At 44.9% G+C, this 12,092-nt stretch overlaps 1 protein-coding gene across 3 annotated transcripts in view; it reads right to left on the bottom strand.

Annotated features, from left to right (window-relative positions):
- Window positions 1–321: 321 nt before the first annotated feature.
- Window positions 322–12,092, bottom strand: part of Rassf8 (Ras association domain family member 8) — a 73,603-nt gene continuing 61,832 nt past the window's right edge. For 2 of the 3 annotated variants that reach the window (XM_034511733.2, XM_076940846.1), the window contains exons 3-5: window positions 5,479–6,368; window positions 4,823–4,967; window positions 322–4,369 (exon numbers count right to left, since the gene is read on the bottom strand). In XM_034511733.2, coding sequence (XP_034367624.1) covers window positions 4,248–4,369; window positions 4,823–4,967; window positions 5,479–6,368 — 1,157 coding nt within the window. In that variant the 3' untranslated portion in view covers window positions 322–4,247. The remainder of the gene's footprint in view (window positions 4,370–4,822; window positions 4,968–5,478; window positions 6,369–12,092) is intronic. The other variant, XM_034511735.2, reaches the window with a different exon arrangement.

Raw genomic sequence — 12,092 nt, 5'->3', positions numbered from 1 at the left:
TTGGCTGGCTGGCCAGTGAGCCCAACTTGTCTTTATTCCCGAGTACTGATGCTACTGGTGTGTGACATGTTTCGCCCGGATGCTGAGGACCTGAATGCACAGTGGTGCTTGTGAGCACCTCCCAGGCCTGCCGAGCACCTCCCAGGCCTAGCTGCTACTTTCTGAGTAATAGACCATTCTTCAGGTTAACAGTACATTTTTAAAAATGTCATTTTTTTAAAAAATCACTGATACATAGGCCTACTTTCTTTGGCATCTTTCAAAGGAAACAATATTATAACTTAAATTATTACGATTATAGGAAAGAAAGCAACAACTGTATTGCCCCAATGAATCTTGAAAATTTATTATTTGGGAGAATATCAGATATTGATCTTTTTGCTTTATAGCTCATGATAATATAATCAGAAAATATACATTTTGAAATAAAGTCAAAAGAAAATAATTACATATAGTACACATTACAGATTTCTTATTTATACATCAGCAAAGCAGTACTAAAAGCATATTTACGGCCCGCGATCAGCAAACGTGGGCGTTTTCTGTCTAAAGCTGCAGCAACTCAAACCCTTCTACGTCAGTGAAGAGACAGAGAATACACTGAAGGGCTGTCACCATGTCTGCTGTAAACCTGTGTCTCCACTCTTTCCCCTCCCTTATATAAATGCATATGTTTATTGCCTTTAGAGTTCTGCTGGTTTAGCAGTACACTACATAGCTGTCTGCAGTCATTTGGTTTCTAAAAATATATATAAAATGAGCGGGAAGGCGCTCCTGCAGCTTTGACGCAGCCACTGTCTTGGCATCCGAGGCGCACTGGGAAAACGTGGAGCAGCAGAACTGACTGAATACTGATGGCTGTGACTTGACACTGCTGGCAGCCTTCTCCCAGAGCCTAAAGATGCCACAACAGACAGTATAAAAACACAACTGAAAAACACTGACGTGATACAAAAGGAATACTTACGAGCTAGCCTCACCACAGTCTCTACCGATCAAGACTGGCTTGTGTTTGGGAAGCGCACAGAGCATCTTGTAGTGTACATTAAGGCCTAACCTCTCAAAGGCAATGTCCAGGCTAACTGCCTGTCTCCTGTGCCTGCCTAAAATCAGGCCTTTGTCTTTTCCACATCATTTCCTCAATCTATCAAGGTCCTAACTTGGAAAGGTGTTCCCAGATGTCGCTCTAAGTAAAGAGCTGTTGTCTCTGCAGACCTCTTTGCCCTTACAAACAGCCGTGTTACCACAGGACCACACTGTCTTAGCTGTGGAACAGTGCTGATCTGTCTGGGCTGCTACCCTCCACAGCGAGTACCACAGGCTGCATCTTCACTGTGCAGACTCTGCTAGATGGGGCTCTGCTCACGACAGTCAGAGCTGCTCATTGAAAGTTTTCTATCAGTCTGCCCAGTCAGAGGGCCACTTCTATCAACACCAGCTGAAGCCTCACATATGAAGACTTCCCTGCTCACTGAGACAAAAAAGGAACACTAACAGCCCAAATATAAAGCAAATGAAAAAAAAAAAGAAATACACACAAAAAAACTGAGGTAACCCACTGTGGGTGGTTCTGTGAGAAAGAGGGTGCTCTATAGGTCAGATAGACCAATGATATTCAAATTATTCATTGGTAAGAAAGAAACTTGTAATATATTTAATACCTGTAGAAAAACCACATAATATAACCTGCAGTACTAATTTAAAAGACACAAAAATTTGTGATCTAATTTATTATTTAGAACCTGTATACTTCTCCATATGCAAAATTTGGCATTTGGTAGTTTTTGAATACCATTGGCTGCACCCCTCTGACATGTAGCCAAAGGTAGGGTTCAGAAGCCAATTCATTGATAGTCACAGTAAGTAAAAACTGTGACAGCAGACTAAAATATTTTCAGATGTTCCTACACAAATTAGTTGTTTTCCCAGAGGTAAAAAAAAGATTTAGAAAACACTGGACAGTGGTGTGCCTGTGACCCTGACACAGCACGGCTACTCAGAGAGTTTGTGAACTCATGTGGCTGCGCCCTGCCCGTCAGGGAGGCAGGGGGGCCTGGAGAGTAGCTGGCAGCTTCCAAGTTCAGAGGTGACAGAGGAGAGCCAGGACTGCTGGGAGCTGGTGGGAAGACCGCCCTGCTTTAGGTTTCTTGGAAGGTCTGGCAGGTCACAACTGAGTGTGCTGTGCACCGTGTGTGCCAGGAATGCCAAGGGATCTGTGCAGTTCCTGTTCTTTACACAGGGTCCCACACCAAACCCCAGGCTATCCTAGAACTTCCCCTGTGGCTTAGGATAGCCTGGGTCTCATGGCAACTGTCCTGCCTCAGCCTCCTGAGTGCTGGAATTATGGTCACGAGCCACCACGCCAGCTTCATCTTTCATTTTTCATAGCGTCTAACCTACCTACAGCTGACGTTTGGTTTAAATGGAAGATAATCCATTTGTACAATATTTTCCTTTTGATTAAGGTTTCACTTTAGCTGAACAACACAATGACGCAGTAGAGGAAGAGTCTGAGAGTAAGGCAGGTGCTGGGCGCGGGGACCACCAGTGTCACCAAAAGCTACAAATTACTTTGACTTTGAATTATTATTTTTAAATGTATATAAATATGAAACAATTGTTATAAGTCTGGGGTGATGGTTCTTTCAGAAAGAATAATTTACTTCTCAAGTCATCTGCAAGGCAGTGACAGCAAGACCTACTGGGTAAGTCCGGGGACCCAAAGACAGCATTTCAGTTGAGGTCTGCGATTCACTTGGTAAGAAGGCAACATTGCACAAACTTCAGTCCTCTAGAAGTGTCTACTACTTCACAGTCATTCTTAAATCTTTTCATTGGAAATCAAAGTAAAGCAGCATTCTCAGCATCATTAAACATTCATTAAACCAAAAGTAAGTCGGATGTGGTCGCACACCCCGGCTGGCCTCGTTGTGACATCACTCCACTAAGCCACGGTCATGTTATTGCATGTAAGTAACACAGAGGATGCGCTCTCCTCAGGATTGAAAGCTACTTTAGATTTCAGATTAAAGTCTTAGTTACATTGTACCAATTTACTCAGCGAGAACACAAAGGGCTGAGGCACCTGTCAGCACCTGTCTACTCCTGGTGAACGTAGTAAAGTCACTGCTCACGAGAAAAGTACTGACTCGTTTTTTTGGCTTTATACACAAGATGATATAAATATAAATGGAGACTAATATCCTATAAAGTCAAACTTAAAAAAAAAAACATACTCTGAATTTAATTTTATTTCCTTGGTAAAAAAATACCCGACTACAGCGCCCTCTCCTTCTGTCTCCATGTCTAGAGAAAGCACGGAGTTCAGTAGGAAGTCATGGCAAGCAGCACACACTGCTGTGCATGGCATGGAGCTCTCGGAGGAAGTGGGTTGTTCTGAAGTGCATCACCTGGCTCATGATTCCCAAAGTACACCAACCCCATGCCCAGGGACCTCTCCTTCTCACGTTCTGTCAGTCGTGAGGACCCAGGGAGGAGACAGTAAGGCAAGAAAGCCTCAGAGTGCACCAGGACCGTCTCTGATCACAAACATTTTACACAAACAAGTTACCTCATTAATGATATCTCTGTGATGTCATGTTTAGAATACTGTAAAGGAACAATTAATTTCCAGACTATAGCAAGCTGAATTATCTCACTTAAGCAAGGGCTACGAGAGGCTCCACAGAAGTGCAGCAGGTTCTATGGAGTCAGTCTGGATGGTGGAGAGCCCCATGAGGCTTGTGTAGCTGTACACGAGCAAAGCTCGGATGGAGTCTGCCGACATGCACACTATCAGAATCCCACAATATTTAACAGAATTAAGTCACAGGGTAAGTATTAATAAAGTATTAAAGAGCAACATTCATACATTAATCAATTACATGGAATAAATTAAACTAAGCAGTCACATAACTTCTTTACTCTTAATTCAGGATGTACTCATGTATAAACATAGATTGATGCTTTCCTAATGCTCTCAAAATGCTACAAATAAAAACAAAGGCTTTGCATTCTGGCAGCTGGACAACATATCAATACTGCGAAGAGTGAACAGGCTCCATGTTCAGCATCAGTGCACAGGGCATGGCTCCGAGCCCAGCATCAGTGCACAGGGCATGGCTCCGAGTGGCGTGTGTCTGGGAGAGAGGATACGGCTCGGGAACAGACCCTCTGTTCAGTTGGCACAAACTGAAGGATTTTACTGCCCATGGTACCTTTGCTGGATCCTTCCCCCAAAGTCAGTGTTATACATAGATGCCTTCAGGATTAAAACCAGAGGAGACAGGGTTCTGTAGAATACGGAGATTACTGGGGAGCTGCCGTGATGAACCAGGTCTCTTCAGGGACCCAGACTGGAATGGCGCCTCTAAACAGGAAACAGAAATCATCTGATGAACTGGCTAGCCAGAAAATGTGTCAATTTCCCACCACCCAAAGAGCTGGAGAGAGCAGACTACACTGGTAAGTGCAGTGAAGACCCAGGGAGGAGAAGGCAGTTGCTTTGGTGGTGACTCAGTCACCAAGGCCAGAGCACCTTGCCTGGCTGTGTCTCCCAGTTGCTGAGGCCACAGCACACAGTTGGGAAGTCTCAACCAACGACAGAAGAGATGGCAAATGAGACTCCAAGAGGCAGGGAAATCAAGAGACTTTAGGATGCAAATTAACACAGTCAATATTCATATTTATATTTGTACTTTGGTAAACAGGCCCATAAAGAAGCAGTTTAAAATAAATAATATAACAATGTAAGTGAGCAGATTACCCAAATGTTACTGTTTTCCTCAGAAATAAGGATGCTATTTTAGGTGACTGTCCTTACCTGTCTCTATGTCTGCCTGTGAGGCCTCGATTTCAGTGGGCTCAGCCGGCAGCACGGTGACTTTTGTCCCTGTCTGCTGGATGAACTGCTGGAGGTTGACCTGCCGCAGCTCTTTGGTCAACTGTTCCAGCTCCTGCTCCTTGTCCTGGTTGGAAAACACCAGTTATTCTATAACTGGCGCTGGGTTGCCAGCGCTGTTTGGGGACAAACCTCCTGCATAGGGGCGGGAGATGGGGCCCACTTTCAGAAGGACTCATTTGACACAGCTGGTTTATGTGGATATAGTGGCCAAAGACAGTACTATCCCACCCTCTTAGATACGAGGCTTCCCTTCTGGATAGTGCCACACACTCTCATAAAATAATGCATATTCTTACTCTGTCATAAAAACATATGACAAGTATATAGTTTCTATATACCCAGGTATGACAATCTGCTGATCTGGTCACAAATTTCCTTCTTGTATACTTTATAACTGACTGTGAATTAGTAACAATTGGGTTCACAAGAGTTAAGAGTTCTTAGTTTTGATAAGATGTTGGAGTTTTATCTACTAATATTCATTTTATAACATGAGGAAAGCAAGATCATCACAAGATTCTCAGTCTAAGGTCCCCTTCTAGGAAGTGGTACCCTGCTCACGACAGCACCCTTACCTGTAGCCGCTTGGCGGCCTGGCCCAGAGACCTCTCCACAGCTCTAATGCCGTTCTCCAGCCTCAGGCTCTGCTGCCCTTGAAGGTCCATCTCCCCCTTGACCTTCTCGATCTTTCCTTTCACCTCCTCCTCATTGACCTGTGCCTCCTGAACTTCTCGGTGCAGTTTTTCTGCCTGGAGACCACTCTCCATGGTGTGGATCTGGGCCAGGTAGTCCTTCAGTCTGCCTTCACAGTCAGTCACTTTCTGTCGTATCTCCTCCAGCTGATCCTGCAGCTGCTTCTCGTTTTCTTGTTCAATCTGTAATTCATTTTCCCAGAACTCTTCCTCCTCGATCTCCACGTCATTTCTCTTGATCCTTTGCTCTAGGCGGACAATCTCTTCTTCCAGGCTACAGCTGTACTTCTGCTCCCAGAATCGTATCTCTGCTTCACTGGACTCCAGCTGCTTCTCAATGGCCTGCAGTTTCCCCGTCTGCAGCCGGATCAGCCTCTTCAGCTCCTCTGCTGTCGCCCTGCAGTTACTCAGCACCTTCTGCCTAAACTCAGTCTCTTTACCCTTTCCAAAAATGTCCGTCAGCCCTTTGGCACCCCCTGTGAAGGTGAGAGACTTTCTTTTAGGTTCTCTCCTTCTGATGGACTTGTCTACCTGAGGCCTGAGCTTGGCTAAGGGTGGCAGGCTCTGTCGATACAAAGTTCTTTCAGGAATGCGGGCCACACTGTCTGAGGTGGGTCGCTCACTGAGAGATGGCCCAGTCCGACGCAAGATGAGCTGCACGTCACTAGCGTACTGCCCCCACTTGTTTAAGGACACAATGGGGTTTTCATGTGGTGCCAAGTGCCTTTCAGTGTCTCTCCATTTCTCTATAAGGGTGTACCTTCCAGTTCGACCTAGACAGAAAGGTTGAGAGCACACTGTCACGGTGGGACACGTAATCAACCATGCAACAGATGATATGTCTGACAACTGTTCCTGGTTAGCATCAAATGTCAACATTTAGTGTCCAGTCCCCGGCTGCCTGTGGCAGCTTCAGAAGATAGCCCGCCCCCCAAAGCTGTGACAGCATACTGTTCAGATCCGAACTGGAAGCATCTGTCCAACTGCTTTCTACTTCCCCCACCTGAGAGAATTTACACTCGGGTCAAATGTGTAAGTGTTCAGAACTTCTGGGGATAAATGGAACAAAGAAAAGCACTGGAAATGTGTCCCCTGCAGCAGAGTGGTGGCCCAGGCACTGACCTAAGCTTCTAAACCTGGATAGATTTTCACTGTCTAGGCTTTCTCAAGAGAGACGCAGGGTCATTCCAGAGCCCATCCCAGCTCACTGACATGCCGAGGCCTCAGAGCTCCCGAAGGACCCAACTGCCCTACAGCTCACACAGCTGGGAGATGCCCCATGAAGATGGCTCTTTGAAGTAACTTTCTGTGAAAAGTGTCTGAGGAATGTTGATATTAATAGTTTCAAAGGTTCTTTTAAAAAAAAAAAAAGGACAAAATTTAGATTTTATCATTAAAGACAAAACATAATAAAATGAATTTGAAAATGCTGTACCTACTAATTACAGAATTAAAATAAACTTTCAAAAGAATAAAGGGCCAGTGATATGGCTCAGTGGATAAAGACGCCTCTACCAAGCCTGGTGATCCCAGGACCCGGGAAACAAAAGACTGATTTTTCACCTGGGTATATTTGTTGCTTCCTAAACAAACAGACGTAGTACAAAAAGGAAAAAGAGAGTGTGTATCGGCATGAACACACTCCACAGACCTAAGGGTGAAAAGAGTCGTCAGTCAGTCAGCTTTCCTCACAGGTATGAGCAGACCTGAGCTCGGAGCCCAGAACTCAATGTGAGAGACAACAGGACACACCTGTGACCCCTGTGAGATTTGGGGCAGTAAGAGACTGACTCAAACAGAAGGTAGAGAGTGACTGAGAAAAGGCACCCAAGGCCGTTTCTCTCCTCTGACCTTCGTGCACACAGACAACTAGAGAGAACACCTGGCCCGCCGCCTCACACCTGGGGTGGCACATGAAGCGCCGTGAGCTGGACAGAGAGAGAGCAGCATTTCCTCCATAGCCGGACGTCCAGGGGCGTCCAAATGTGCAGACATGAACACTCACCCAGCAACTCAGCAGAGCATGAAGAATGCCTGAGCAGACAGACGGAGCGCTAAAGTCCGTCAGTCTGTATCTACCCAGCCAGCTTTCTATGGCACTGGCAGTTTAAGCTGTTTGCTAAATAAGTGTGGCATAAGTAAATAATCTCAAATAAAACACTGGCTATATTTTTAAATAGCTGATGCTGTTAGAATGTGGCTGTGAAGCCTCGTGGCAGACAGGAAGGAGCATCAGCTGCAGGACAGTCCCAGTCGGTCGCTCCTCAATCAAGTACTGATGATACAGGAAAAGACTTTCAGGACAAATATGAAACAGCATCATAAAACATCTCTGTTCAAGCTTTCAACTTTTGAAAGTAGGCCTTGAATTGAGTTACTGAGAAAGGAAAAGTAGAGTAGTTGATTCAGTTAAAACAACTGTTCACGGGTTAAGTACATTCTTCATTCTAAATGAAAAAATATGCATCTGGTGAATAAGACATGCTTTCTCCATGGAATTCTATGCAGAAAGTGTGGTTATTATAGGAAAAGATGCAGCTTGTGGCTCCTGCTCAGCAGGTTTGACCTCTGTACACTTACTCTTCTTCTAGGGGTGTTGATGCATGCCCATTTCCCAGCACTTGGATACACAAGCCAGGAGTTTGCCACAGGTCAAGGGCACCCGATCAGTACAGTAAGACCTTGACTTTAAAAACAATTCAATGAATCTATTAACAACAACAAAACAAAACAAAACAAAAAACAACAGAATAAAAGGGGCTGGAGAGATGGCTCAGTGGTTAAGAGCATTGGCTGCTCTTCCAGAGATCCTGAGTTCAAATCCCAGCAACCACATGGTGGCTCACAACCATCTGTAATGGAGTATGATGCCTTCTTCTGTCATGCATGTGTAAATGCAAACATAAAACTCATTAACATAAATAAGTCTTAAAAAATAAGAAAAGTAATTACTTTTAAAAAACACCATTCAAGAGAAATTTTGAGTTTTGATCATCACTGAATCTTGATTTGTTTTGATCCAAGAGATCATGGAGAATTGGTACTGAACACATTGACAGAAAAGAAAACACTGTAACTTCCTCTTTCACAGTTATCCTCAAGTCTACAAATAACAGTCTTAGATGAAGATGTTCCCTGGACAGGACTGTCCAGCACAGCTTTCTTATCCTGCAATGCCTCACTGAAATCAAAGATGTCAGGATGAGAAGAAAGCACCCTGGCTATCACAGAGCAGATCTGCCAGTGTGCCGGCAACAAGTGACCTATTTCAATCCTGAACTGGCATGACGTGCTAACAACGTGAACTACCAAGACGTAAGGTAAACTGTTGTCTAGGAGCTCAAGACAAAGAGCAGCTGAGCACCTAGCACAGTGCCAGGTGCAGTGTCTTCTTCATATGTGTTTACTAAATAACAGGTTTATGATGTAAATACAAATTCTGAACATATTACTTGGTTTTATGGAGCGAAGTTTATGCCCTCATTATGTTCCAAACTCTGATAAAGAACATGTTATATAGGCCTGGTAGCATAGGCTATAATTGCAGCAACTTAGAAGAATCAGAAGTTCAAGACTTTCCTGAGTTCCAGACTAAGTCCAAGGCCAGCCTGGGCAAGTTGGTAGTACCCTGTCTCAAAACCAGAATAACAAACAGGTTGAGTATAGAGGGTAGTCAATGGTAGAGCATTTGCTTAGCATTTCTGACTTCCTAGGTTCCCCAGGTAGGCCCCTAGTACTACAGAACGTTTTTATATAAATGGAGATTATATATATGGAACCTTAGACTTGGCAACTTCATCTTTATTTTATTATAACAGTTTTTTAAAGTATACATTTTTGTTTAATAAAGAACCATGCTATTTAACTTACTTTATTCTTGAATTTTAAATGTATTCAGAATTTGACTGTAAGAGTTTAACTTGAGGGATTCTAGGAAATAGGAGTCTGCTGTGGTTTAAGCAAACATCTAGAATTAAAAGAAAAATCACTATTCAAGACAAACATGAGTAGCAGACAGTGCAGACTCTAGGTTCAAGATCAGTGACATGGGGTATGTTTAGAGAGCAAGCATCACTGCAGCACGGCTACCACAGGCAAAGAGCAAGAAGAGTACACTGAGAGCTGTGTAGCCTCACCCACTAGGGAAGATATAGCGTGCACCCACAGACATGTGTACAGCCCACTAGGGAAGGATGTGGTATAGTGTGCACCCACAGACATGTACAGTCCACTTGATGGATCAGGAAATGCCTAGAGCAGCAGGGCATAGATTCGTGGTCTGTGACAGTATGTCTAGAGGTAATAATTAGGGCCCTGACCAAATGGATGGATTCTTCCTTTGATATATATATGATTATATTATTGGGATGTGGTAAGATACAGGAAATACAGCCTAACTGGAAGTTGGTCTAAGGTACCATGTCCTTTGGGATAACTTACTGCCCTAGCCCCTTCCTCTAGTCCTTTCTCTTTAGCTTGGTTGCTATAATGGCTTGGATAAGAATGGCCCCGTAGGCTCATATATTGAATGGTTAGTGACTAGGGAGTAACACTATTTGAGAAGGATTAGGAGGCGTGTCCTTATTGGACTAAGTGTGGCCTTACTGGAGGAATTGCATCACAGGGGATGGGCTTTGAGGTTTCCAAAACTCAGGCCAGGCCCAGTTTCTCTATCTATGGATCACGATGTATCTCTCAACTACTTCTCCAGAACCATGCCAGCCTGCATGCCACCATGCTCCCTGCCATGATGGTAATGAACTAAAGTTCTGAAACTGTAAGCCAGCCCCTAATTAATGCTTATAAGAGTTGCCTTAGTCACAATGTCCCTTCATAGTGATAAGCAGTGACTAAGACAGCTACCAAAAGTGAGCTGTGTCATATGACTAGGCACCATGAAAAGGGACACTCCTGAACCTATGAGACAGATACTCACGAGAAGTTGTTCTGTCAGGCATTCAGTGATAACTAGGTAAAAGCACCTGATGCGGAGAACCGGCAGGTGGAGGCTATTGTGACGGAGAACTGGCAGGTGGTTTGTAAGCCATTTGGAAATAGTTTGTGGGATAAACTGGGGAGAGTTTGGAGAAATGGGATAGGAAGCCCGTACAATGCTGTAAGTGGGTCAGTGGGTGATGTGGCCTGGAGCTCAGGGGAGCAGAGTTCTGGTGGGAATGTGGGCACTGAAGGCTCAGCTCGCGGGATGCAGATGGGAACTGGAAGAGAAGTCATTTGTGTTCTGCTGTGGCAAATCATGTCTACATTTTGTTCATAATTGGAGCCTTCGTGGGAGGGTATGGCTAAACAGGATGGAGTAAATGGGAGAGCGTTTAGGACAGCACAGTATCCAGGTATGGCATCAGGAGTGCTAGCCACCCTGAGCCAGGCCTACGGTAAGACCTGGAAGGATAACACTGAGCAAGCTTTGAAAACAGTGCAGTTAGAAAAGGACTGTGCTGCAGATAGAAGTGTGGCTACCGGAGAGCAGGGAAGTTGGCTACTGTGGTGACAGGAGGTACCCTGTCCGACGGGATCTCAGAAACTGGTCACACTGCACCCTCACAGACTGAAGACAGAGAGCCTTTGGGTCCCTCATGCACGAAGGGCTGCCTAGGATTCTCAGGATTTTTTTTTCACTGTGCAGAACTGCCCAAGTACCCAGAGGCAGAGCAGCTGTGGTCCAAGGCCTGGGATGCTTGGGCTGGCAGCAGATTTGGCATCATCCATGTGGTGCTGGTTTCACAGACATGCAGAGGATAAGAGTTGTGGGATGATGGAAATGCTCATTCAGGTTTCAGAGGGAAAGCCTGGGCAGCCAGGCAGCATGTGTCAGGGTCAGAGTCCTGAGGAGCGCTCTGTGACGTTAATGTGTGAAGCTGTGAGGGTGACCAGGAGCCTGCACTGAAGACTCCGGGTGCTGGGGAGGCTAGAAACATGAGCTGCCGCTGGGAAAGCAGTAAAGTCACATGACTACCCAGGCCCACTGAAGCTCCATAACCATGTGTCCAGATGCTGGACGTAGAACTACAGGGTCCAGTGTTGTCCTACTGGGTTCAGTGATGCCTCGAGCCAATCGCTTCTGTTAATATTTATCTTTATTGATATATGTGTATGTGTGTCTTTGAGTGTGTGTGCCACATGTATGCATGTGCCTTTGGGGCTAGAAGAGGGTGTCTGGCCCACTAGCACTGCAGTCACATATGGTGTGAGCTTCATGACATGGGTGCCAGGAACTGAACTGGGTCCTCTCTGGCCACTGAGCCATCTCTCTAGCCTGAGTCCAGTATTTCCTTATTCCTCTTTTCCTTATAACAGGAGTGTTTAAAAAGTACTGTATGCTGTGATTTTACTTCTTTTACTTCTACAGTGACTCATAGCTAGAAGTACACTGAGTCTCCAAGAGTTTTAATTGGGGCTTTTGAACAATGTTAAACTGTTAAGACCACTGAGACAGATTCAGTGCGTTGGGAACTACAAGGTGGGCATCAGACTTTTGG

The sequence above is a fragment of the Arvicanthis niloticus genome, chromosome 9 (assembly GCF_011762505.2).
Source record: "Arvicanthis niloticus isolate mArvNil1 chromosome 9, mArvNil1.pat.X, whole genome shotgun sequence".
NCBI classification, from domain to species: Eukaryota; Metazoa; Chordata; class Mammalia; order Rodentia; family Muridae; genus Arvicanthis; species Arvicanthis niloticus.
This window is presented reverse-complemented; position numbering and strand designations above follow the sequence as displayed.